The sequence below is a fragment of the Nesoenas mayeri genome, assembly GCF_963082525.1.
Source record: "Nesoenas mayeri genome assembly, chromosome: 8".
In the NCBI taxonomy this organism is placed as follows: Eukaryota; Metazoa; Chordata; class Aves; order Columbiformes; family Columbidae; genus Nesoenas; species Nesoenas mayeri.
Window position 1 is genome coordinate 5,536,630 of NC_137554.1, and position 27,687 is coordinate 5,564,316.

At 42.1% G+C, this 27,687-nt stretch overlaps 1 protein-coding gene across 5 annotated transcripts; it reads left to right on the forward strand.

Moving 5' to 3' along the window:
• Positions 1-27,490, forward strand: EDEM3 (ER degradation enhancing alpha-mannosidase like protein 3). Of its 5 annotated transcripts, none has more exons than XR_013922450.1 (22): positions 1-197; positions 2,761-2,806; positions 6,125-6,225; positions 8,015-8,054; positions 9,100-9,212; positions 9,903-10,056; positions 10,662-10,796; positions 11,739-11,844; positions 12,347-12,444; positions 13,655-13,780; positions 13,883-13,978; positions 14,341-14,424; positions 15,113-15,196; positions 15,756-15,880; positions 16,349-16,514; positions 18,220-18,374; positions 19,137-19,290; positions 19,644-19,838; positions 21,661-21,826; positions 22,293-22,478; positions 23,918-25,889; positions 27,092-27,490. XR_013922450.1 is itself a non-coding variant. In XM_080349142.1 (22 exons), the coding sequence occupies exons 3-22, from the start codon at positions 5,415-5,417 to the stop codon at positions 24,319-24,321; spliced, it is 2,706 nt and encodes a 901-aa protein (XP_080205268.1). In that variant the 5' UTR covers positions 101-197; positions 2,761-2,806; positions 5,269-5,414; the 3' UTR covers positions 24,322-27,490. The 5 variants fall into 5 exon arrangements, 4 of the variants coding, with proteins under 4 accessions (XP_080205266.1, XP_080205267.1, XP_080205269.1 ...); XM_080349142.1 differs by adding an exon at positions 5,269-5,432 and having other exon boundaries at positions 101-197; positions 23,918-27,490; XM_080349140.1 differs by having other exon boundaries at positions 23,918-27,490.
• The last annotated feature ends 197 nt before the right edge of the window (positions 27,491-27,687 follow it).

Here is a 27,687-nt window from a genome sequence, read left to right on the forward strand (position 1 = left end):
GCCGGGCCTAGCGGCAGCGGGCGGGCGGCCGCGGCCATGAGCGGAGCTGCGGGCTGCCAGGCCGGCGGCAGCGAGCGGGGGCCCCGCTGGAGGAGGCCGTGGAAGCTCCTGGCCCTGGGCCTGCTCTCCGCCTCCTCCGTGCTGGCGGCCGCGCCGGGCGCCGGGGCCATGAGCAAGGAGGAGAAGCGCCAGCTGGGGTGAGCACCGAGCGGCCGGGAACGGCGGCGGGTCGGCCTGGGGTCGGCCTGGGGTCGGCCTGGGGTCGGCCTGGGGTCGGCCTGGGGTCGGCCTGGGGTCGGCCTGGGGTCCGCCTGGGGTCGGCCTGGGGTCCGCCTGCAGTCCGCCTGGGGTCGGCCTGGGGTCCGCCTGCAGTCCGCCTGGGGTCCGCCGGGCCCGGGGAACCGCGCTGCCCCGGGCTCGGGGCGGTCTTGTTCCTCTACTGCTCTAATGCCATTTCCGAAGCAGGTATTCACCTTAAATTAGCGGGTTAACTAAAGGCTGGTTTGTGCCTTATCCCGTAGGAGACTGGTTGGTTTTCTTCTCTGTAGAATTGTGTGTAAATCCCATTTTAAAACACAATATTTTATAGCATGAAGTGGGCAAAGTACAGGAATTTTAGATACTCGGGTATCTCATTGCGCTGCTCCCTTTTCTAATTTGCTGGAAAATCATGAATAATTAGGGATGACAACACTAAGGTCGGTGTTGCCCCTTTAAATCTGTATGGTCATAAAATTAATTATTTTAGTCTTGTAAGTGTGGCACATTGAAATAAAAATTAACTACATTTTAAAAGTAACTCTTTAGGTCTTGTAGAGTTGGCATGGTTAGGATTGAAGGCATGAGATGTACACCAGTCCTTCCTATATAAAAAGTTGTTTGGGTTGACACTATTTGGTTTGTGAACAGTGTGAGTTTACTTTATTGTTGTATACTCTTAGGCATCAGCAAAACGCCCCAGCAAGCATACACACATCTTATTGCTGCCCCTATAATCACCGCTACAGTCTTGAGGGGAAAAAAGAAGCCCAAGGGACATGGTTCACTATCATACTACCTCTACAACTGTTTGTTTTTAAAGCAACAAAAAATAAGAGCCCTGCAACTGCCGCCATGTGCTCGGGAGCACCAATCTTGAAGGTTGCAGGCGGTGGTTGCCGGTAATTGTGGGTAAAAGCGATCAAAGGTAAATCTGAACCCATAGTCGGTTGGTCTAATTATGGCGGTGCCTCTGGTCAGTCCAGGGAGTCATAAAAATGGTGAATGTTTGTGTGTGTTCTTGCCTGGTGTGAACCACTTGGGTCCCCCATGCGTGTAGGAACTGATTCTTCACTTAGAGAAGTGATAAACTTGTTGTTAATATGGTTTGGAATTGAAGCATAAAGATTACAATCTAGGTACCAGTGTATTGCACTTTGTCGTGGAGGATTTTTATAGGCAAACATGTCAATGAGCGTATCATGATCTTGGCGTATTGCTGAGGCAGTTTAATCATCATCCTCTTCCCATCTACTGGTCATTTGCACGGAATAATGGTGCAGAAATCTACCAGAGAACCTTGGAGACATTCACATGTATTAATCATTAGATACAAGTTGATGTTTAGGTCTGATGTTTATAGTTACTGGGGTTTTTCACCTTGGGTTCTCAAGGTACTCTGAATATATATATATAGTATTTTATGCCTTTTCTTCATGCGGCTACATGAGTTTAACCTTTATTCACCGACAGTTTGACAATTTTTGCATTCATAACTTGCACTTGCAATTCACGCCGTGCTGTGGTTTGTGTCTGGGCGCTCCGACCCAGCTGAGTTCCGCGGAAGAGCAGGTGATCCGTGTGTTTGTTCAATGACAAGATCCTATCAGAAAATGAACTGCAAGTTGCTGTGTGACTTGTGTGCTGAGCCCCGGGGTCTGTCTGCTGCAAAGGGCCAAAGAACTGCGGACTGGATGTAGCTTGTGAGGTGCCTGAAAAGGCATCGTACTCTGCTCCTTTGATGACATAATGCATTTGATGAGTTAAAACTACCCCTTAAATTTCCAAGTCATCAGCCTGAGTCAGATATTTAGAATATAATTGTGGTGTTCTTGTCTCTTTTATGGTCGGTCTTATCAGCAGAGATTGTGAATTACGTTGGTGGTGGCTTAGAAATTAGTGTCCTCTTTTGCCTTGCAGGGCTTCTCAGTGAAGCGGTCAGGAACAATTTGTCTCCAAAAACCAGTGTTTTTCTATAACATAGTAGCGTTTCTCACCTTGACTGCTTTTCAGACGTGTAAAATGAATGTGTCTACAAGGATGTTCTTTAGTATTTGCTTGCCAAGACTTGTAATGCAAGGAAGAGCATAACTGATGGTGCTTTTCTGCATCCCAGACAGGGATTTCTGCTGTGTCAGTTGGTTTTAGTAATGGTGATTACAAACAGAACGTATTTGCTGGTTTCTTGCTGAGTATGGAATGTGTCCCGTCTCCAGCTTTAATGTGTTGGTGATATCTACAGCTATTTAAGAGCAAGCACAGGAGGCTGAGATTCCCCAAATACTGTATTTCATGTTTGGTGAAGAAAGTCTTTCTGCGGTGAACAAAACGAGCCGAATTAGGAAAAATTATTATGCTATATTTAATTTACTTGGGTAGAACACGTTAGTAGAGTTACTGATGTTCAGCTGTTGAAGTGGAATACATCCTGCTGTTTTAAGACAGTGTGTTAAAGGCCCTTGTGAGGCAGATCATTCATGCTTTCTCTTTTTTCTTTTTCAGAAACCAAGTGCTAGAAATGTTTGATCATGCGTATAGCAATTATATGGTAAGTGAAATACCTGTTTAATTATTTCAGAGTTGTTATTGCTGACCTGGGAGAGAAAGCAAGTTATAGTACGTGGCATTCTAGAGAACCAGCGGGGGGGTAGGGCCGAAAACAAAGCTACAATAAATAAGAGCACCTGCATAGCCTTGAAAAGGAAACAACCAAGTGTTATGTTCAGGAAGAGCCGTGTCAGGAGGGTTATGGCTTTCATATGGCTTTTTTTATTTTGATCTTTGATAAACCATTTGGTTTGTAATGCCAGACTCCTAAAAATCCAAGGAATAGCAAGCTCGTGAAGAGCTGTCAGCACCTTCTGGAGAATACAAATCGATCTCATTTATTTTGTGGCTAAAAATGATGTGAAATATTTCTTGTGTGGCAGGATACGTGTGATGCGGTTTGGTAGCTCTTTTACAAATGGTGTTTGTAGAACAAAGTAAGAGCAAAAAGGGGATCTGGTGACATTTCTGCGTTATGGCCTCTTGTAAGGATGTGACTGTCATATGACAGTGAGCCACGCGCGCTGGGGTTTCTTTTAATGTGACTTGGGATCTTTCTGTGCAGGTGTCTTCATGTTCTGGACACATGAGCCATTCTGTGCTCTCGTCAACCTCGAAATACATTCGCTTAAATGTGTTCAAGAATAAAGGACTACTTAGAGTGGGCTGACTTGCCTTAAGTAATAATTATTTTCAAATATAAGTAATCTCCACTTCCGAGGAGAAACTGTAAATATGAAGCAGAGAAATCTAAAAGCCGCATTCTTACTGCGTTTACGTTAATCTTTTTGTCCATTCTTCGTGGCTGTTGCAGAAACTTTTCCAAGTTGCACCATCCTTGCAGTACCAGCCGCCGCTGTCTCTGGACACGATCTTGCAACACGCCCCAGTTTCTGGTTTAACGTTTTAATACGTAATATAAGCTTAAAAGCCCGTGAGTTCCAAGCTTATACAGTACATGAGAGTTCTAGAATTGATGGATAGGAAGCCACGCAAGAGCATTTTCAAAGTGTGTGTGATTTTTAATATTAGCTCTTGCTTTTGACAACAGTTTAACAAGCATCAGGTTTTCCGGTGATAATTTGTTACCTGGAACCTGGTTCCATGAAAAGCACTTGGCTTGGGTTTTTCAGTGAGTTCTAAAGTAAAAACTGTTCTGTATTTGGCAAAAGTGGATAAAAGGTTATATGCCAGAGAAGAGATCTGTTCTCCTACTGTTCTTTGTGATAAATTATAAACCAGTAGGTGTTTTGCTACATCTGAAGCAAGGAGATTCTGGATGAAAAGCTTCAGCTGTCCTGGAAACTTGGAAGCCACAAGGATATTTACTTGCCACGTATGCTGGAGCACTAAACAAACAGGGAAATAAGACTTGTTTGTTTAAAGCTGAAGAAAATATGAGGGTGTCAGGCTTGATCCTGGGGACAAGAGGATGAAGTATTTTTGCAGCTGCTTTTGAAACAGCCAGCTGAAAAGTTTTGATTTTCTGTTTCTATTAATAGGCGTTTCAGACTCGTGTATTTAGAAGACGGAAAATTCACATTTGCATGCAAGGAGACGTTCCCTTGTCCTTGCTTGGTTTCGGTTATTAACAGGAGCTTTGAGTAACAAGCTACTGGGTATTTTGGGTTTGGTTTTTTCTCCAGTCCTTCAACAATATTTGTCATAATCAGGGCTTTTCTTTTTAATTCTTGACTGTCAGAAAGAACGTGTGAGAATGTCGGTCACGCTGATTTTACAGCCCCGGTAGCGATGTGTCTTTTTGTGTCATGGAAGAACTGTGCAGAATGGACAATCCTGACATTAGGCAATACGATCATCTGTTCCATCGGGATGTGGCGACATCCCAGAGTATCTGCGGAGCTCCAGTTGTGTGATATTTCGAGAAGCGTGTTTGTTGTAACGTGTGTGCCATGTTTCTATTTCATGAGTCGTGCCACCTTCTGTTGAGGTGACTTGAAAGGACAGAAGTTACAGGTTGGGCAATCACTTGACCCAGTAACTTTTCCATCCCTAGACAGAGAATAAGCGAACTTTTATTGTTCAGAATCCTTCTGCTTCCTTATGATTGTATAAGATTAAACATCCATTTTCTCTAGAATTTTTATCACATTTCCCTCCATGATTTAAGGCAGAGATCTTAGTTTTAGCATTGCCTTTGTCATGTCCTTCTTTAATCTGCTTCTCTGAATACTTTGCACAGATATTCAGAAACATCTGAGCTGTATTAAAATGACTGGGGTTCTGGCTTTTGTAGTTGAGGAGAACAAAGTTTCGCGCAAAGACCAAATTACTTGGGACAGTGGTAGACAGGGAGACAAACTATCAGTTCCAAAAGAAGTTGCTGCAAAAGCTGTTTATTTATGGGAGAATGTTCCTTCTTTTCCTCTCTGTTTCATGTTTGAATATTGATTATTTTTTGTGTAGTATATTTGGGAAGACATTGAATGTGTTTAATTGCAGTTTCGGCGCAGTAATTGAACTTTTTCATCCCGCCGTATGTTATTTCTCCGCTAAAAGTAAAATGGGAGTGTACGATACAGCAACCAGTTTCCTGATGAAATCAAAGGAGAGCAGCTCCATCCCAAATCAGGTGTATTCAGCTTCTAATGGAGAAGCAACTTCATGTGTGTTTGTTCAAATTAGATATATTTAAGACTCATCTTTCTTAATGTCAGTGGCCACTCTGAAACCTTTTCAGTAAAGCTCTCCTGTTGCACAGTTTTGTGTCCGTTTCATTTGATATCCCATTTTGGTGGTAGTATAAACCTACAGATAGAGGGAGAATAGGAGAGAGGATTTGATTCCGTGTGCTTGACTTCTGCAGTGGTGCCATTCTTGCTATTTCTGCTGGACCGATGAGAAATACTATAACAATACAGCTTGCTCTGCAGCGTAGCCGCTGCCTTTCCAAAAGAAATCTAGCAAAGTCTTTCTTAAGAGACATTATATTTGTAAAAGGTTCAGTCTTGGCAAGCTTTTTTAATGAATGTTATCTTTTGTTATGCCTTGGGTCGTGATTTACCAATTTACTCTTTTCCCTTCGAAGCGAGTTCTCTTATCTGTCACCGATTGTGCCCCTGAGTCACTTCTGTTCGTTTGGAAGTGTTTCCAAAGCGACTTTAAAGTCGAATTTCTCCATGAAACACCATCTGCTTGCTAATGCCTGCCTTAGCTTTAGGTTTTAAACTCATCTTTGAGCTGATAAGCTCAGGAACTTTGGAGAAAGTGTCATATATACCTTAACGACGCAATTTGAAGCGGCTCTGGAGATTTGCTGGAGCAGTTGTAACTCATGCCCTTGTTGTGTCTCCCGCAGGAACACGCGTATCCGGCCGACGAGCTCATGCCTTTGACTTGTCGCGGACGGGTGCGGGGCCAGGAACCAAGCCGAGGGGACGTGGATGATGCCTTGGGAAAGTCAGTGTCTCAGGTTCCTCTCTCATGTAAACACATAGGAATCTAAGTCCAGTTTGCAGCCCGTAAAGCTCGTTTCTTCAGTCAGACGTGTCCACCGACTTTGGTGGAAAGAGATTCTGTGGGTGCAGATAAATCCATAATTCCTAATTTCTCTTACCTAATTTCTCTTTCTCTATTGGAAAAAAAAGCTCTAATTGTGACCTTCTTACAGGTGAGGCAGAAATACATATTATTTCCTCCCATGATGTTCCCTGGTGTCAAACTGTACACTAATCAGAAAAAGAGAATTGACCACTCGGTGAGATCCAAAAATAGTGTGTTTTTCAATCCATGTATTTTCCATAGGAAAGCCTTGCAAATGTGAGCAGTCATTTATGGTATTAGTATATTTGACTGCTAAATAGGAGTGAAAAGGGTTAATTAGCTGCACAGAACAGTAGACTGTTAGCCATTATGCTGGCCTTACAAGTGATATTTAAAATGCCTTTTTTAAAAGCAAGTTCTCTGCAAACATAATGAGTCAAATGATTATCATGTGTGTGGTGGCCTGAGGCCTTTGCCAAAATACAAAAGTGTTTTTCAGACATGGAAATTCTTTGTATTTTTTCACTTGAGATAGCTTATAATACAAAGTACGGATCGCTTGGCTGGCAAAATGTAGATTTAAGGACTGTTTTTCTCCATGTTATATTGAACAATCCAATACAAGCTGAATCACTCTGTGTTTGGTGTTGATTCCTTTGTCTGTATCTGTGGAGTTTATAGAGCAAATACTTAAGAACAAACAGGTGATGCTTTTTTATTATTAGTATCACTGCTTATTGTCCCCAAGCAGAATAGTGTTAATCAAAGCCGACGTCCTTGTCCTAAAGAGTATTTCTAATCACTCCAATGTTGAATATGTGATTTTTGTTAAGTACCCAAGTTCCTCAGTACAGAGATTCCTATATAAACGTGCTGCCTCGGAAGTGTTGAGCGATACGACTGATGGGAAAGAAGCGTTAAGGAAATATTTTGTTTAATCTTGGTCATACATTCTTTTTAATGACCTTTTTTGCATAGTAACGTTTGAGTAAAAATACCTTTCAGCCCCTTGGAATGCGTTTTTCTGTCTACTTGCTTTTTTTCTGTTCCTGATGATCAGCAGTATTATTATTGATCAGATTTCTTATTTAATCCTTTTTCTTGCCATTATATCTTTCCAGTTAAAGAAAATCATAATATATCACCGCTTAATTAGAATTTTAATTATGCTTCATGCAAAGTCACATGGTGCCTATAGGGTCTCAAACATTGGGCATTTCTTATATTTACTTATATTCACCGTTTCCCAAGTTTTCAGTTTTAATATCATCATATTCTAGAAAATCTGTGCATGTTATTTCTTCCCATTAACGTGGTTTTACTGGGTTAGGCCAGAGGTCCTATCACTTGGTGTGCACTAACAAAAGAGACTGGAAAAAGACTTTGCACCTCTCTACTGAGTTTCTTAGTAGATTTGATTGGGGCATAGAAATTACAATTTAATTTGCTTACCAAAGGTGTGCAAGTTTTGCAGTCAATAAAGGTGCCTTCATAATCAGAGCTTGTTTGTCGGCTCCTATTCCCCTCACAAAGGAGAAAAACTCGGTAGGCTGTTTTGATATTAAACTCATTGTGTACAACTCACTTTTTAGCAGCTGGAGGGCTGGGAGAGGGTCGTTTCTAGTAGCATTGGGTACTATGTAAAGTTACTTAACTTCTACACGTACACGTCTATAGTAAATCTGGTTTAAATTGTGTTTTGTAGGTTTTCCCTCACCTTGATTGATACCTTGGACACTCTTGTGGTAAGTTTAATCTGTTGCTAAACTTTGATAAAACAAGAAAAGCCTTCTGATGTTCAGGCTTGTTTTTAGGTTTCTATTTTGTTACTTTATTTACAAAACCCCTGATCTTTCTTTGCCTTTAACCACGTGTTCTAAGTGGCTGCTGCTTTTCTTGGGCTCTTAATTTAACAAATAATGTGAATTTCCCTTCCCATTATAGTCTAAACCAACATGCTGGCTTACAGGTGAACGTCTCTTAGTGCCTACTGAATTAGCTGCGGTATAAAATTGTATGGACATGTTTCATGGATGAATTTGCACGCGCTTAAATCTATATTAAAAAATGCAACCCTAGACATGTGTCGCCAGGAAATGTTGTCAAACGTAACATTCCATCTCAGTAGAAGACTCTGATCATTAATAAACTACTTTTTGTTAGATTTCAGTCTCTTTGATGTATTGTCAATGGCCATTCACGTCTCCAGGTAAACAAATGTAAAAGCTTTGAAAACCTTCACCACACTGATTTGGTGTGTGACTCTTATAATGCTCTGCAAATGCTGTGAACGTGGAGTCTGGAACTCCCAGTCTCTATCAAACGCTCACATGGATTCCTGTGATTTATTTCTTGTTTTCCCATCTTAGAGCAAGATTAACACTTGTGGATTTAAAGGTCCATATCGTAACAAATTGGATAAGTCACAAAGATTCTTTAAGACGGGTTGAACTCAGAGAAAGCGTGAAAGCAAATCTGTAGGAGATGCCCAAGCCAAGGCCTGGGATTAGGGGAAGGAACCAACAGTAAATCCCTGGGTAATAGTTTAGGTACATTCTCAGTGACTTTATTCTTTCACCTTTTATTCGCTTTCATGTCTTATGAGAAAAACAATAACACTATAATACTCATGTCAGTCTGCATCAGAGGATGCCCCTGCAGAACCCAAAGATCAGTTTAAGGCGTGTTAAGTGCTTTATTTTTTAATTAATCGCACTTGTTCTTGCACACCTGAGTGTGACTGTATTAGCTATGCTGGAACCTAAACACCTGGTGACATTTGTATTCCAGGTGTTAAATAAAACCAAAGAGTTTGAAGAGGCTGTAAAAAAAGTAATAAAGGATGTGAATTTAGACAACGACATAGTTGTGTCTGTCTTTGAAACCAACATAAGAGTCCTTGGGTGAGTAAACTTTATGTTTTCAAAGATCTTTAAAACGTGGGGTTTAGCTCAACATCCTTAAGGCACATCTTTCTGTGCCGTTCCACCTCATTTAAAACAGTTGTGCCTTTGTCAGCCTAGCTCAGCACCTACCTAAGCCAGGTTTTAAAGCGCTGGGCAGGATCCCATGCAGTGATATGGAATCCAGTTGGCCCCCATCTAACTGCTGCAGGCGGAGCTTTTTAGATTAAATAAATGGTGCATGCTGAGGCAGCAGTGTTTTGTCTTAATCGAAATAGTTGTGCAGATTACACTGTTCAATACTTGATTTAACAGAGTATTTCAATACTTAGAGTAATAGATTATTTCAGGTTGGAAGGGACCTCTGGATGTCTGTGTTCCAACTTGCCGCTGTTTTAAAAGCAGGATCAGAGCAGCTTAATTTTAAGCTAATATATATACCGTTTTAGAGGTGTTAGTTGTTATTCTTGCCTAACTATACTGATGAATCAGTGATTCCTGAATAATAAGAATTGCTTCCAAAATACTGAGAGCTCACCTTGCTTAAAACTGGAAGCGCATGTGCTCCGCATTTCTGAAAATCAGGGCTATGTGAATATAGCACAGTAGTCATCTAAATCATAGAAATTGCTGCTTTGCCGTTCAACTGAATATACCTGTTGAGTTGTGGGGCATTTTTCTTGTGTTTAGAGGTCTCCTAGGTGGGCATTCAGTGGCGATTATGCTGAAAGAAAAAGGTGAATATATGCAGTGGTACAACGGTGAACTTCTGCACATGGCGAAGGAACTGGGCTACAAGCTTCTACCTGCTTTCAACACCACTAGTGGTCTCCCTTACCCAAGAGTAAGTTCTGTGCTTTCCGCAATCCACATTTACTTCTATAAGCAAAAACTTTGGTCGTTTTGGTTTTGTCTTGGTTTCTAAAACCACTTGTATATTTGTGAAGTGTCCAGAAAATCAGAAGGTGACACATGGCTCATTTGTAATACATGCTACCTTGTATTTTAAAATACAGTTTTAGGCTCTCTGAATCCTTATATTTCCAGCTCTGAAAATACTAAGATGTGTTGTTGTGCATAAGTAGTAATAGTAATCTTGTCTTGCTCCCTGCTACTATAAGTACCACCAAGTAGCTGAGAAGAATCATTTTGGTTTGATATGTTTCGCTCACAAAGTCAGTGAAAGATCAGCTTGTGAATTTAGCGCAAAACGGATTAATCTTCATGGGCCACGTCCAGATTTTTAAGAGGGCAAAGGTGGCTGTAATCTAAAAATACTCCATGTAAAATCCTTTGCTGTATTCAAATAAAGCTTGCTACAGATTCTTTGAATGGCAGAAAAATCTTGCCTTGAGTTGTCAGTATGTGGTAAAGCAAAACAAAACGAAGGGGTGCCTGTAAATCTTTCAGCCAGGGAACACAAAGATGATTATCTCTGTTGTTCTCTAGGTTAACTTAAAGTTTGGTGTAAGGCATCCAGAAGCTCGGACTGGAACAGAAACTGATACCTGCACAGCTTGTGCAGGTACCTTGATCCTTGAGTTTGCAGCTTTAAGCCGATTCACAGGAACATCTATATTTGAGGTTTGCTTTCTATGTTATTTTATTTTTGGGGATTAGTTATTGCTTAGTGTTCTATTACATTTCTGTAATTCGGGGGGGGAAAGAATAGAGTTTATCAAATGGGTGCATATCTTAGCTCTTCCACACAAAACGTTTGTGTGTGTTGAGATTTGTTGTGTTTGGGCTTTTATTTCTAAAAGTGTCTATTTGACTGTTTAAAAACCACAGGAACTAATGTTGTTTGAAAGAAGTTACAGAAGGCAATAAATATACTGCAAACTGGCTAAAAAGGGTGGTACTTCCATAGGTTGTTGGGTAGAGGGTTCAGGACTAGCAAAAAGAAAAGTGAGATACTTGTTCCTTAGAATGCAGCTTTAAAAGGCAAAAACCCCTCAAACATAGTCCCAGTGAAGCCGTGCAAGACTTATCTAAGGTCAGACTGTCAGCAGGAAGCTAAAGGAAAATGTTTGTGAGTATTTCTTTGATATGATACCAAAAAAAATACACTCTTTTTCAGATTAGGATTAGTATGGGTCTGGTATTTAATTTCATGGAAGCACAGCTGGGCCTGTGTTGAGGGTTTTGGTAAAACTTGTCCCCCTAAAATCCCCTGTGTGTATTTGGTAATTTAGAGCTGGTTTTGGTGGGTAAGTTGGTACCTTAAAGCTACTTTTTGTGTATACAAAGAACGCGTGTAAGTTGGATACTAAAGAAAAGGGGCTGCTGCTTCACCTTGTCTGAGAAGACACAGCAGTTTTGGTTCTAAGGTTGTTCTAGTTCTTGACTTTGTAATCAGCAGCAGAATAACATCCTCCTGTTTAAGTGTATGCAATACTGAGTTTTATAGTTGTTATATATGAAACATTGCTTCATAGCATCATTTCAATAGGGAAAAAAAATAATAGGCCTTAGTATCTGCCTTTCTCTATAATTCCCTTTAACAAGCGTTTTTTGTCATTGCAGGAATACGCACGGAAAGCGCTTGATTTTATTTGGGAAAAGAGGCAGCGCAGCAGCAATTTAGTGGGCGTTACTATTAATATTCACACCGGAGACTGGGTCCGCAAAGGTGCGTGATATTCCAACCGGGATCAGTGGTTTTGGGCAAGAAAAGTCTCTTGACACAACCTCCTGCCCCCAAAACATTTATTTAGACTATTTAAAACTATTAATGGGGTAGGCAAGCGGAGTTATATAATATGAGTGCTGGAGAAACCTGCTCTGAAAGGGTATTTTGTTATTCATTGCAAAGAAAGTGTTCTCTGATTCACTCATACCGAGATGGGAATGCCTCGGGATACATTTTCAGAGTTTCTACTATAAATACGTAGGATAAATATAAATAGGACTGTGGTTGTGTGTGGCAGCCAGTAGAAATATTGTTGTATGGGGAAAGCGAAACAACGGGCTTCAATGCACGGCTGTTCGTATCACCGATAGTGCAAAACAGTCAGCGTAGAGTATTGTGGCTCTGCACCCATCTGTGCCTTAATTCTTAAATGGAGCCAAGTGAAAACGTCCATAGAGCTGCCTCAAGTCAAACCCACCTTTTCACTCTCTACCGTTTCTAGATAGCGGAGTTGGAGCGGGAATAGATTCCTATTATGAATATTTATTAAAAGCCTATGTCTTGCTGGGAGATGACAGTTTCCTGGAGAGATTTAACACGGTAAGTTAACACCTCGCTCAGGCTTGTGCCTTCTGTAAGACAAATTTGAGACTAATTGTATTGCCAGTCAGCTGTTAACCTGAGAAGCCTATGAAGACATCTTCAGAATTCCTGATTTTGGTGTTAGTGCTAGCTCTTTTCTTTTACTATATTTTTGCTAATCTTGGGTGAATTGTCACCAGAGCAGCTATTTTCAACCCCGTTCCATGAAAATTGGAATCTTCTGCACCTTTTCCCCTGTTTTCTGTACAGGACAAACTATTTGAGCATCACCTTGGAGAGTGTAATTCTGCAAATGTTTCTATAAAACAACGTAAGGGCTTCTTACAAGCCATAGTACAACTGCTTTCTGTCCTGGAGCAACAAAAAAGGTCTGAAAATCAAGGTCTGGACCTTGCATTGCACTGCAGACCATAAGGCCCAGTATACTCTTCAATATATCATACTTAGAAGCTGAAAAACACACTTAGGTCACGAAATTCCTAAGAACTTTCTCAGCATCATTATTATTTCCTAAGAGTGTTCTTTCTCTTGAAAATAGCAATAGCCAGTAAAAAAAAATCGATATCGTAGAATGATTTGATATCATAAGCAATATTAAAATTTGAATAAATCAGTAGCTAAAGGCCTGTTGCAACAGTTTAATCATTATTTCATATGTCTAACCTGGAGCCACCAGTATTATATTTTGCCTCAGTTATGTCTTTTAAATGTTTCTTATTGGAAATTGGAAGCCAGCAAGTTGACAGGTGGGTTTTAAAGTTCTTTTGAGCCATCAAGTCCAGCTGAGTTGTTGATTTCTAATACCTGTTTTTTCTGTTCCACTCCTGAAATGCATTTGCTTTAGAATTCCCCTGTTTAAAGAAAGAAATGTCAGCTTTTTTTAGCGTCTGCTTAAAGATTCAGCCCAAAAAAGTGCCTGACTGTGACAGTTACTTGTTTATCACCCTCTGCTGAATATACTGTTGTGTATGTGTGTTACTTGGAAAATGGGATGTGTATTGCGTGTGTGATAACGTGGAGTTTTGCAGTATTTAATATCCTTTTTAGTTTGCAAAACTAGAAACTATTGTGCGTTGCCAAATGTGATAATTATTGGGAGTCCAGTATTTTTTTTTCCATTGAATTAAAATGCCATAGGCTGAGATCTACATCTGGTTTGTAAAATGTATTGATAATATACACTCATGATTTTTCTGGTGTTTGGCAGCACTACGATGCCATAATGAGATACATTAGCCAACCACCTCTTCTCCTTGACGTTCATATTCATAAGCCGATGCTAAATGCAAGGACCTGGATGGATTCTTTGCTGGCTTTCTTTCCTGGCTTGCAGGTAAGGTTTAAAACCCATGTGTAGACGATTTTCATAGCAAGTAAACAATCCAATAGACTGGATATATCACCAACAAGTCAATCTCAGTAATCTGATTTTCAGAAATACCGAATGAGGGTTTCTGTGCTCCCTCCTCCTGTCACTTCAGTGCGAGGATGCAAGTTCATGTGCCTCTTTAGCCATGAAGTATCAAGACAAGTATGTCCATATGATTCGCTTCTTCACTCCTAACCATGAATACACTCAAATGAAGCTGGTTTTCAGTAGTATGGTGACAAATTTTCTAGTTCGTGTGCCATTTACGTCTTTAAGACAAACTGCATCGCATTTCCTCCACAGTTCCCTCTAAATGATAGAGACCTTTTTTCTACATAGAGCTCACTGATTTTGCTTAAAAAGCTCTTCTGGAATATCAGTGGCTGAAAAGGGGTGGTATTTACAGTATGGTCTGCTGGAAACGTAGAAATCAGTCTGTAGGTTTCCATGAACGCAGTGTGCCTAACTTGGAATATTATTCTTGTGCATGCTGAATTAGTGTTAATTTTGCTATTGAATTTTAGGTGTTGAAGGGCGATATTAGACCTGCTATTGAAACTCATGAGATGCTGTATCAGGTTATAAAAAAGCACAACTTTCTTCCAGAGGTAAGGTCGTAATTTTTTGATCGCGTAAAACGTAATTCTTCCCTCGATTTGAGCAGTCTCAGCTATCCCTTTGAAAAAAGATTTATGTGTTATTAGAACCAAAGGCTCATTTCCCCAGCATTCTTATGCGATTTACCGTACTGCATGCATGACAACTGTGTTTTGGTTATGACATATTTTTCCTTCAGTGATACCGTAATTAACACAATAATAGGAAGCTGTTGCTGAATTGACTTTGACTCATTTCAGTATGTAAAGCTTGTATAAGCACGCGTAGCAGTAGCTGCTTAGTAACGTAGTAGCATTAATGCTGAAGATTATTAAAGATTGTTCTGAGAGAATGTTCTGAAATTTTGCCTAATAGACAACATTTTAATTAACATCACATTCACCTCATCTGGAAAAATGCTCTGTAAGCACTGGAATGATGTATTTGAGTCCTTTTAAAATGGTAAGATTTGGCTCCTTAGGAGTTTTTGGGGTGTTTTTTAAAGTGCTTTGTGCTTAGGAAGGAAACTTTGAAAGATCAGTTGTTTGTATTTAAGCAAAGATGCTTTTGTAGCTCCTGAGACTGGTGCTGGGCCTTTAGTCCTGCGCTGCTGTAATAGAGTTAACGCAGGATGCAAAATAAACCCCTGTTTGCTTTTTATTCTTGAATTGATTTGTGCCCGTTCTTTTTCTTCCCCAGGCATTCACAACAGACTTCAGAGTTCACTGGGCTCAGCATCCTTTAAGGCCGGAGTTTGCCGAAAGCACTTACTTCTTGTATAAGGTAAGATCGCTTTCGTTCCGCTGGCTTTGGGTCGCTTTGTCTTGCACCTACCATTTCGTTGGTGTTTTATTTCAATATAGAATGAGTAGACTTCCTCCAGCTTATTTTATCTACTGGAGCCAGTTCTGTATATAAACAAGATGAAAGTATCAAAACGTGTTCTAGAAATTCTGTTTTGTGTGGCTGGAACGAGGAAGAAAACCGCTCAGCGATGAAGGCCCATATTTTTAAATAGACTTAGGTATTGCTGATCTCTCTTGAAGAGATCTTAGAGACTAAGAGCAGAAGCCACTTGTACCTTGCAGAGAAGAACAGTGTCTAAATGTCTTCTGTTTCTGTAAATACTTCCACATGCTTATCTGCATGGCCATAAAAAGCAGTGCAGTTGTGTATCACAAGTCTCTCCTGTGACTGTTTAGCACTATTAATAAATTAGACTTTACCGGTGTCTGGGAAGGTAGGGAATCAATAAACTAGCGCTAGGAAAAGGAAAGCTGCTGATTGTACAGTAAGTCTAAGTGCACTTATACAATTGGGTTTGACTTTTGTTCTTCTATAGGCTACAGGGGATCCTTACTATCTAGAAGTTGGAAAAACACTCATTGAGAACTTGAACAAGTACGCCAGGGTACCTTGCGGCTTTGCTGCAATGAAGGACGTTCGTACGGGGAGTCATGAAGACAGGTGAAAGATTTTGCAATGATTTTTCTTCCATAAAAACATTATAGGAAAACAAAATGTATCTACCCTGTTTATATAATTGAATTAACTGACTCGTGAGTAGCTCTCTGTCTTCAGTTCAGTAACCAAGTCTTAAGTTACCCATTTGTCATAGTCTGTAAATGATTTTAAATAGCTTTATAATTTGTTTCGTTTGTCCCAGAGCAATAGATTAATTACTTGCAAACAAAATGTACTTCAAATCTAGAAGTTTGCAATGAGGTTTATTTGTTGTTTCTATAATGCCGTTGTGTATTGAACATGCTGAAATATTTCCCTCCAAACATCATTTCTTCCAAGTGGAAGGAACACTAAATGGAAGTAAGTTCAACAGTAATAGTCAGGAAATCTTCAGAGACAGAGCAATATTTGTTTTACTGATGTTTTAGATAAAAGGGGATTTTCCTAAAGGACATTCACTTTTTTCCATAGAATGGACTCTTTCTTTCTGGCCGAGATGTTTAAATATCTTTACCTGCTGTTTGCTGATAAGGAAGACATGATTTTCGACATTGAAGATTATATCTTCACTACAGAAGCTCATCTCTTACCACTTTGGCTTTCCACTACAAACCAAACCATCTCTAAGAAAAATACAGTAAGTAACAGCTCAAATTCACGGCAGTTTTAGTGGCGCTTTGAAGCGGATCCTTTTTTACGAGAGGAAATGAGGAAAAAAGATGGGGGAAATTCCCAATCTGAAGTAGGACATCAGTTTTTAACACTTGGTTTAATATGAACTATTTCATGATATTAACAGGGAGAGTCACATGAATATGAGTAAAGTTCCCACGACTGCATTCTGCACCATTGAATCTTGAGGGAAAAAAGCGGTGGATTATTAGCTGTATATAAAAAGAAAACAATTCCCCATCTCTGTACAAACTTGATACTTTAATTTTCTATTATTTTTTCTAAAAAAATTGCAAGAGCGTGCCTGTGTTTTTGTTGCTTATTTTACTACGCAAGCCCTTGGCGAATCTTGCAAGGTTTTTTTGAGACCACTACCAAGTTAGTTTGACAAGATCCAGCTATAGCTTTGGGGATATTCAATTGTTTCAGTCCCTGCAGTAGCATCTGGTGTGTAAACGTGAAAACGCTTATGGGTTTACAAATTCCTTAACCTTCCAGAATAACCTATAATAATACAAGCATACCTTGGAGCATCATAAATTTGACGTGACTTCTCCCAGAATGAGAAGCTGATACTTTGAAGATGGGCAGGATTCCCAAAGCCGGTGGCCTGACCTGTGTAATTCCCTTGAGAACAGCAAATGTTAAAGAAGGTCGATAAAGGCGATCGAGTACATGGTTCAAATGCAGATTTCTTAAGCTCTTTAAAGCAGAGCGGCAAAGATCCATTGCAAAAGGTGTTCACAGACTTCTAATGTGTTTTGTTAAGACAAGTGTGTTGCTCTTCAATGGAATTTATCTGATGGGGAGAAAACATGATATGAAAACATGGAGCATGTAAATTATTTTGATTATAAACAGCCCAAATGCCTGTGACTTAGTTGGCAGCAGGAACCGAACATCCTGTTTGTATTTATGTTCATACACAGGAAAGGTCGTGTTTTATGATGCTGATGCTTGCAAGACCTTCTTTCTTAAGTGATGTGACTACTGTGTGTCACACTATGAGCACAGGGATTTTAAAGCGTCTATTCTAGTAAACTAACAGCCTTTTAGGACTTGTTTTTTAGGGAGCCTTTAAATACTAGATTTTGTAATTAGCTAATGTGTTTCAAACAGGTAAATATTACTTCAATTTTTATAGGTGAGAAAATAACTTGCCAATTATCCAACCAGTTATTTGCAAAACTAAGAACAGGTTAAATAGGGCTCCAAATCACCGTTCCACGTGGTTTCCCATGTTACAGAACAGCAATTCGTGCAAATGTTAACTCTGTCATCTCTCCTGAAAACAGATATTGTTTGAATGGTGTGGAGATTCATCCTTGCCCATTCAGACGTGCAGGTCTGTGTGGCTCCTGGGGAGGAGAATCTTTGGTTTGTGACCACAAAGCAAGAATTATCTAAGGCCTGCGGCTGGTCCACGCTTCATACAGGCAAAAATCCAATGAAATCGTAATGACTTATCTTAGTTTCCGGCACATAAAAGCACAGGAGCACTAGCGGTGTCATGAGCAGCCTTGAGAAGTTCTGTTTGCCAGCAGAGATGAGCTGTTCCTGCAACAAAAATTCTGGTTACTTAAATTTCAGATGAAATTTAAGTAGGTCTATCTGTTGAATTCCTTCCTATACAATCATGTTTACCAGGTGATGTGTGTCTTTCGTTTCAGACGACGGAGTACACGGAGCTGGATGACAGCAACTTTGACTGGACCTGTCCCAACACCCAGATTCTTTTCCCAAATGACCCCATGTTCGCTCAGAGCATTCGTGAACCCTTGAAAAACGTGGTGGATAAGAGCTGCCCTCGGGGTGTTTCCAGAGTGTAAGATGCATATTTTCTGTCCATTGTTAGTGTAGGACTGAACGGAATGGGGTCCGTTATGCACGGAAGGAGAAATGCGAGGTGTATTGGAGCTTGTTCTGCTTGAGTTTGGAGCCCTTTAGGCATGGATAGCCCAGCTACAGGACAAATTAATTATGTTTGGCATCATCAGCAAGACAGTCCATTTCCAGCAGGAATTAGTGGCTCTTTTAAAGCAAAAGGAGGTTAACCAGTCACATACTTCAAGCAGGAATTGTAGCCCAGGTATTACAGGAATTCTGTCTCTCTGGTTTGTAAAATCAGTTTCTCTAGTCTCTTGAACAGTTGTGCAGCTCTTGTTTGTAGTAAGCAAATCATGCTACTATATCTAATTTCACCTGTTTTGAAGACTATGGAATAGTCTGTTAGAGCTGGGGAGGTTTATCCTTCTGGCCACTCCTTTGATATTAATACTTCGTGAGTAAAATGAGTATCAACTGTATGAGGAAAACTGTGTTTAGTCGGTCTTACAATAAGGCTGTTTAGAACTGAGAGACAGCATATGGTAGTTATCAACATTGCATGTGCTTTTTTGCACTACAAAATTATTGATAATATTGACAGCTTTTTAAAAAAGATGGTTTAATGGAGAAGTGGATTTCTAGTGAGGCTTTTACTCAATATTATTCCAAAGAATTCTAATCTAGTGGTGGTAAGAATAACTTGTGAGAATTCAAGAATAATCTGGTTTTTAAAGCTTTGCTCTCCAATGTCTTTTGGCAGAGAAGAGAGTTTGGGAAGTGGACCAAAGCCACCACTGAGAGCCAGAGATTTCATGGCCAGTAATCCCGAACACTTGGAGATACTGAAGAAGATGGGAGTCAGTTTGATTCATCTGAAAGATGGCAGAGTGCAATTAGTGCAGCACGCAGTGCAAGTAAGGCTTGACAGTACTTGTTTTTTAAAAAACTTGCAGTAAAATCCTACTAGCGATGATGTTTGACACTTAAAGGTTCAGGAGGGACAGCCAGACTGCAGAACGAGGTGCATGAGCTGGATGTGCAGGATACTGCCCTTTCTTTAGGAGGTCTATATGTTTGTATGTTCTTTGTCTTCTGTGTGATGCTAAAAAGTTAACGTCCTTATTTGAAATGACAAATGAATGCCAGTGAGCATCCACTCTGTATTTTAAAATCTTTATACCAGTGGTCCAAACGAAAGTTCAATATATTTTTTTTTTCAAGTTTCTCAAATATTTAAGAAGAAACTTAGTGTTTCTTTACTATTCAGGCAGCAAGTTCACTGGATGCTGAAGATGGCTTACGGTTCATGCAGGAAATGATTGAGCTCTCCAGTCAGCAACAGAAGGAGCAACAGCTGCCTCCTCGTGCTGTTCAAATAGTTTCCCACCCATTCTTTGGCAGGGTGGTCTTGACTGCTGGACCAGCACAATTTGGGATGGACTTATCCAAACACAAAACAGGGGTATGTAAGACGTGTATCACAGAATCGTTCAGGTTGGAAAAGACCTTTAAGATCATCAAGTCCAACCATTAAGCCAACACTGCCAAGTCCACCATGTCCCTGAGAACCTCATGTCCGTCTGTCCAGTCCTCCAGGGTGACTCCAGCACTGCCCTGGGCAGCCTGTTCCAATGCCCCACAGCCCTTTGGGGAAGAAATTGTTCCCAGATCCAACCTCAACCTCCCCTGGCGCAACTTGAGGCCGTTTCCTCTGCTCCTGGCGCTTGTTCCTGGGGAGCAGAGCCCGACCCCCCCTGGCTCCAAGCTCCTTTCAGGCAGTTCAGAGATCAGAAGGTCTCCCCTCAGCTCCTGTTCTCCAGCTGAACCCCCCAGGTCCCTCAGCCGCTCCCATCACACTTGTGCTCCAGCCCCTCACCAGCTCTGTTCCCTTCTCTCAACTCCCTCCAGCACCTCAAGGCCTTTCTTGGTGTGAGGGGCCCAGAGCTGCCCCAGGGTTGGCGGTTTGTCCTCCCCAGGTCCCAGCACAGGGACGGTCACTGCCCTGGGCCTGCTGGCCACACCAGTGCTGGGACCAGCCAGGATGCTGGTGGCCTCTTGGCCACCTGGGCACACCCTGGCCCATGTTCAGCCGCTGGCACCAACACCCCCAGGGCCTTTTCCTGGGGCACTTTCCAGCCGCTCTTCCCCAGCCTGCAGCGTCCATGGGGTTGTTGTGACCCAAGTGCAGGACCTTGGTGAACCCCAGACAATTGGCCTCAGCCCATGGATCCAGCCGGGCCAGACCCCTTTGTATGGCCTTCCCGCCCTCCAGCACATCAACACTCCACCCAACCTGGTGCCATCTGCAAACTGACTGAGGGTGCCCTCGATCCCCTCATCATTGATAAAGAGATTAAACAGAACTGGCCCCAGTGCTGAGCCCTGGGGACACCACTCGCGACCGGCCAACAACTGCATTTGGCTCCGTTCACCGCAAGTCTGGGCTTTATTCCAGTCCAGGTACAGAACACCCACAGCCTTCCCCTCATCCACTGAGCGCATCACCTTGTCGTAGGAGGAGATGAGGTTGGTCAAGCAAGACCTGCCTTTCATATGCCCCTGCTGATGGGGCTTTTCATGTTTCATTATTGCATAGCCTAAGTTTTACACTACGGGTGCTATTTCAGGGTGGCCAGCTAGAGGGTGATCATTTAATTCCAGTGGTTAAAATGACAGGATGCAGCAATGACAATGACGGCAGTGACAGTCTTTAGATGAGTGGCTTAGCCATCTGTAGCCTGCGCTGTGCTCCTGAGTCATGATTTAGGTTGTAATATCCACACATAGCATTATTTGTAACAAATTTATATAATCTGCAGTGCATATCTTAAGAGATGTTGATTTAAGGGAAGGCTTAAGTCAAGCCACAACTTTGCAGGAGCCCTTTTAGGCTTAGATTAGGCTCTTCTTATGCAACTTTTACGGAAGGTTGTATCTAGATGGAAGAAGAAAATAGCCCAGAGCCAGTGGTCCCTGTTGGAAGCAGCAGGCAAACCCCATGACTTCGGTTGGCAAGATGCAGCGCAACAGAGGAAAAATTCCAGGAGGCAGCAGTTCACAGGTATAGACAAAATACACTCGATATGAAAAGTAGGTTTTCACTTGATCATTCCTTGCTTTTCAAGTCCAGCTTCAGGGTGAGGATTGCGTGCGCTCACAGAATACAACACTAAATACACTAGATTAGCTGAAGAAATGAAAATGCTTAGGAGTCTTTTGCAGGCTTGAACCTAGTGCTCTAATGATCTCTTTTTGTTTGGCTTATTTTGCTTTTTTCCAAACAGACGAGAGGATTTGTTGCAGCCATTAAGCCATATAATGGATGCTCAGAGATCACTAATCCTGAGGCAGTGAAAGAGAAAATCGCTCTGATGCAACGAGGCCAGTGTATGTTTGCTGAAAAGGCACGAAACATTCAGAAAGCCGGAGCGATAGGCGGCATTGTCATTGGTAAATAAAATTAAGTTCTTCATGAGTGTAAATGCAACCTGTATTTTCCAGACACTGGAAAGCTGACAGATGTTGAACGCTCTGAGGTGACAGTACTCTCACACAAACTGTGCTCTCAGAAGACGAGGAAACATTTTGGCTGGTGCTGCGCAGAAAATGCAGCTAAACAAATCAAGGAGGACGATCATCACTGTTTTTGCAGATGAAAAGTTGTTATTTTAAGGATCACTGAGTTGAAATAGCGCTGTGTACCAACTGCTGAGGGAGACTTGAGATACAAACGAAAAAGGTTAAGGAAAACAAGCACACAAGCTGGCTTTTTGCTTTTTACAACCGTTTTCTGCCTGGTATCCTCTAAGCCCACAGGGCGGGAGGAAGCTGCTCAGAAAGGCCGCGGGAGCTGGGGGTTGTGGCGTGTTTATCTAACCGGGGGTTTGCTTGTTCTGCCTTTGTGTGTGTGGGACAGATGACAACGAGGGAAGCAGCAGTGACACCGCCCCACTCTTCCAAATGGCCGGCGATGGCAAGAACACAGATGATATCACGATCCCCATGCTCTTCCTCTTCAACAAGGAAGGAAACATTATCCTGGATGCCATCCGGGAGTACGAGGCCGTGGAGGTGCTGCTTTCCGATAAAGCGAAAGACAGAGGTAAGATTTGAGGTTATTTACATGCATTTAGCTTCCGGCTGAGCTGTGGCACCATGTGAAATGTACAGTAGTGATTAAAAGCACAAACACATTAGTTGGTAGCGCTAGTTTGTTTGACATCGGTATTAGGTTTTTCATAAGCAAGCCATTATCTGAGATGTGTCATTATCCGCTCCCCCTCCTAATTACCATTAACATCCAGAAATGCTGTTCATCAGTTAAATGTCAATTCGAGTAATGTGAAAATCCAGCCTTTTGAATTCCTTTTGAACCCTGTTTGTCATAATCTCCTTTGAAGTGGTGTCAGGAACAGCGTCAGTGTTTTCAGTGCCCTACATTGTAAATGCTTCTCTCTTCTCAAGCTCCCCGGTGACATTCTTGGTACCTAAAACGAAAGGCACAACCGCTACAACTATTTTGCCTGCCTAAGGAGAAGTGCTTATTGTAAGAAATAAGGCTGCTGACCTCAGACGTTTTGCAGTTTTTCTTGTATAATACAAGAAAATTGCAAGCTAATACATTCCCAATTAAAATGTTGGCGTGTGGCAGAAAATCCGTCCTCTTAGCGCTGCCGTGTCCAAGCAGAGTAAGAACAAGTTTCTCTAGCAAAGCAGCGTTTCATTTTCTGCGCGTTTGCCGAAAGCCACAGTGTTTCTTCATTTCTCGTTCCTCCTGTTGATAACTATGGTTAAGATGCTCTAACGAAGTACTAAATACAAAAGGTAGCTCTGCATTTGAGGATTTGTAATCCGTATCTGCTTCTTCCCCCCTCCTTGTGCTTCCGTTTGGAATCCCAGCAACAATCTTTAAAGGTAAAACGATTCCAAACTACATTATTGATAGCAGTAAGTATCCCGTGTTAAAATTGGCTTGTGCAGTTAATCTCCCTAGAAATCATGAAATATTAGTGTCCCGTATGCTGGCTATAAGCGTCAAACTCCAGAGAAATCCTCCCGGTTAAACTGGACGGCTGTTGTAAAGCTAAATCCGTACTTGAGATAGGCGTGTTTGTTGCTGTGAGTGGGGCTGTGATGGGGAGGCTGCGGCTTGGCTCTCTCTTTAATTCACAATTCAGTCGCTTACGGAACTCTGTCCGACTCCTCCTTGCTTAGACCCTGGTGGACCTGGGGATGCTTTAAAACCCAGTATTAAAGTTCAGTGCACGCAGCGGGTATTTGCTTAAGCCTGAAGGATGGCGACTAGCACTGACCCAGAAGTCGCTATTTAAGTTGTTTGCCCTTGTTTAAACTGTGTTTAAATGTCTGCTCTTACCTCCCTCTGTGAAATATAATAACATTGGATCATCGTATCAATGGAAAGTCTGCACTTCCTTGAGGAAATAAGGTCAAGGGAAGCGGCTTTGCATTTGAAACACATAATAAAATGCCGCTTTTCTCGTTTTGGTCAAATCACTTTTTTTTTTTCTCTCTCTCTCAAAGACTTGGAAGTGGAGAATATGGACCAGAAATCAGCTGAAAACGATTCACATAAGCAAAATTCCGAAGAAGATACTTCATCATCTCAGGATGTTGGTGCGGTCAGTGAGGAGCCCGAAGAAGGAGAAAGCTCCGACGTTCCCGACCCCGATTCTCTATCTCCTGCTCACGCGGACAGTGACAGCGTTTCCGTTTCAAATCAGGATTCGTCCGTCCCTGGAGCCGACGGGGCTGGTGCTGCGGAGCCGGCGTGCGCGCCAGGGGACAGCCGGCCTCAGGAACAGACCGGCACGCAGCCAGGTTCCACAGTTAACTGGGATAATAAAGCCCAGCCTATGGAATCCATATTAGCAGACTGGAATGAAGATATAGAAGCATTTGAAATGATGGAAAAGGATGAGCTATGACTTGTAATCATAACTTATTTGTTAGTAACCAAATGGAGAGCTCTTTGGGTAGAAGTGAGGCCCCAATATCTGAGAACTAGCAAACATATTCAGTGTTGTGATGAGCAACCAGGTTTCACCTGGAGATGACCAGAGAAATCCAGCGCGCGCTCTTTTATTGTTTTAATTTTTCCTGTTTAAAAATGGGAACGTGCAATCGAATCATTTGCCCGGCTCCGCTGCGCGGGCCGTAGCCCCGGACTCGCGTGTTCCAGGCCCGCGGCGCCACGCTCCCGCCGGCTCTGGAAAGCACGAGTCGGCGCAGCGGGGTGAGCACCCCGTGGTTCACCCACGGGAGCGCTGGGTGGCGGCCGCTGGCCCGGTTGGAGCCGAGGCGCCGTTCCGCCCTGCGAAATCCTTCACTGGTAGCGGGTGAGATTGCGCTTCTAGCTGTCGTGTCTTTAAGACGCAGCGAGAAGCGGTTTGGTTTCATCCTGACGTATCGTACTGAGGCCAAGTAGCGTTGCTCATCGCTCCTTCCATCTCTTAGCGCCAAGAACGACTCCGACACGCGAGTTTGCTCCTCTTTCAACCAGAGAAACTGTTCAAACCAAAGGCAACGTGGACCTTGTAAGCAGGTTCTGTCAGGGAAGCCGAGGCAGCAGAAGCAGATAAAGGTTCACGGTGTGTTGTGGAAGTTCTGCTCGAGGTGAAGGTAGAGCGGACAACGTCTGTGTTGAGTTCCGGGTGTTCCCTGCGTCCTCCTGGCTTGAAAAACTACCCCGAGATACGGAGTTTAAACTGGCAATATTCTCTGAAAAGGACACTAAACATCACCACATCAGCTATAACAACAGATTCTTCCTTTTTCTACAAGTTCGACCTCTAATGGCTTGACTTTGTAATCCTTTTTATATGCAACTTCTACCCGTGTGATCCGTAGGCGATGGGGCCAGCGCCGGCAGCGAAGCGCAACAATTTTGGCCGTTGGGTCCGTAGTTGAGGGCGCAGCGGCCTGAGCCGCGAGGATGACGCTCCGCTGGTGCTCGGGGTTTGTTACAGGTAAGTGCGAGTCCCGCCTTGTTATCCCCACGCTGAAAAACGTGATGGAAATAAAAACGGGGATGTTTAAACATCTGAGAGACGTTTTGACTGTGTCCAAAGAAACTGCCAAAAAAACCCTAATTAACTTGATTTATATAAACTGCTTTTAGTGAATTGTGGTTCAAAGAATTGTTTTATATTGAAGAGTAAATTAAAACTGCCTATATGCTGCACCAGGCTGAAAATGAAGGTTTATATCTGTCTTTACAATGGAATAATTAACAAAAAAAAGCCCCAATCTGAACTGCACCTTTCATTTAGCTGGTGTAATTACACGTGCTGAATATGCAACGGTTAATTAGTACAGCCATACTGTATTTATTGCTGTGTATTCCTGTCCAATGTGGAGAAATCCCAGGCGAGCGTTGCGTACGTGTCTGCTTAACGGCACTTGCCAGAGCCTCCCAATGCACAGGCACCTATGGGGAGCGCGACAGAATAACGTCCACAGACAGAACCGTGACTTCAGATCACTCAAGCAGGAGGTAATTTGGAGGAGGAAATGAAGTGGTAGCGGAATAGTGACTAAGTGTCCTTTTAAATAAATTAGCTTTTAAAGGTAGTTATCATTCTTTTGCACAAATAAACTGGGTGGAGGTTTGGACTGGACGAGCGGGGCTTGAAGGTTTTTTTCAGCTGAGGATTTATGGTATTTTGTGTGTGTTACGTGAGTTTTCTCATGTAAGGAGTTTGATCATGGGAGTCTTTGAAGTGCCCTTCATCTCCGAACCATCGGGTGCAGATCCAGTGTTCACTCCGGTAATTCCTTTGGTCTGTCAGTGCTTTAGTGCCATGGAAAGAGCATTTTTGTTCCCATGTTCTTTGGCATGGGCCACATCTTCACGCTTCTTAGCTCTTCTGGTGGAAATAGAATGACTTTTATAGCTATAGAGGCCCTCTGGTCGTTATAAGACCATCAATATAGCAACTAAAGGTTTTCTTCTTTTACTTGCAGAAAATGTAGATGTAAAATTTTATTAAAACATTAACTTTCTTTGCCACCACCAGCTCATTTACATTTAAGCGCTTTTTCTGCCTCTCTTGCTGAGGCAGCAGAGGCCAGTTCTCCCTCGAAGGGATTTTGAGTGATCCCAGATGGATTTGGAGCAGCGTTTTGGTGGTGGCCCTACCTCACATAACTCTTGCCTCCTTCCTTTTGGGTTTTATTTTGAGTTTATTCTCCTTTACCTATGAAACCACCACGAGAGCCATAGCCTTGTTTACAGAGCCGAAGCGGGTGGGGCTGACCTTTGGGAAGGACTGAATTGGGGTGGGGGGACACTTTTATTCAGGTTATTTTCACTTTGTATTTCCTTCTGAGGAGGAAAACGGGCTTTTAGTTTAACCCATTCATATCATTCTGGAGAGAACTCGGTTTTCTGTCACTGTTAAAAAGCGAAAAGAATGTATTCATCAACACAAGAGAAGCTTTTGGAGAGGGGAGTAATGGTTCTTCCCACATTTTTTGAAGTCTGCATGCGGGATATCGCTGGTACATCAGTAACTGCCCCGTTCTCTGTACACTGTTGTACATTGATTTGTGTGGGATTGAACCCGGAAGAATTGGGGACGCGCAGCTGGAGCCAGCGCTTCTTCCAGGCCATGTAATTCACAGCAGCCAATTAATTTCTCATTTGAGCTCGGAGGAATCTTCTCAATTGTTTACATTTCGTGTTTCTTAATGAAGTTTGGAAACGAGCCCGGCTTTGGTTCCGCTCCTGCCCGCGTCCCTGGTGGTGCAGCATGAGTGACAACCGGACATCTTATGCAAAAGGCGTCAGTCAGGACATAGAGAAAGAAACCCATTCTGTGAATGAAATAGCGTATGTTCAGATTTTATAACATTTTTGTTGTGTTTTTTTTTTAGCCAGCCCAATTTACAGCTATTTTCTTAAGAAAGATGTCTAATACCAGGTGCTGTAACACTATTGTTGGGTTTCGCTGTCTGGTGAGAAGCGTATACAATATTTCTAAAGGGCAACTATGTACTGTGATGTAAAAGTCTGGGCTAAAATGTATATAATCTGTGTACATAATTGTGTACTTGATTATAACTGCTGATTGTAAAGATTTAATAAAATGTAAATATTCTGGTCAATTGACGCTCATTCCTTTACACCAGTGGTTGCGTTGAGGGGCTGTTACTCAGTTTTCACGTTTCCATGTCCCCGTTGGGACACCTGAAGCTGGAAGGGACAAATTCAGCCCCACCATTCCCGTCAGCCCAGAGTCCCGTTTTCTCCCAAAGTGCTGCATAAAATGATCATGTTAATAAACATGTTA

What these genes read in the sequence shown, in the direction of transcription:
- EDEM3 (XM_080349140.1), top strand. Translation starts at nt 37, where the DNA reads ATGAGCGGAGCTGCGGGCTGCCAGGCCGGCGGCAGCGAGCGGGGGCCC. An exon ending in AGCACAACTTTCTTCCAGAG is followed by an intron (nt 14,425 to 15,112) that starts GTAAGGTCGTAA and finishes TTTCTTCCCCAG; the next exon opens with GCATTCACAACAGACTTCAG. An exon ending in TATCCAAACACAAAACAGGG is followed by an intron (nt 19,839 to 21,660) that starts GTATGTAAGACG and finishes TTTTCCAAACAG; the next exon opens with ACGAGAGGATTTGTTGCAGC.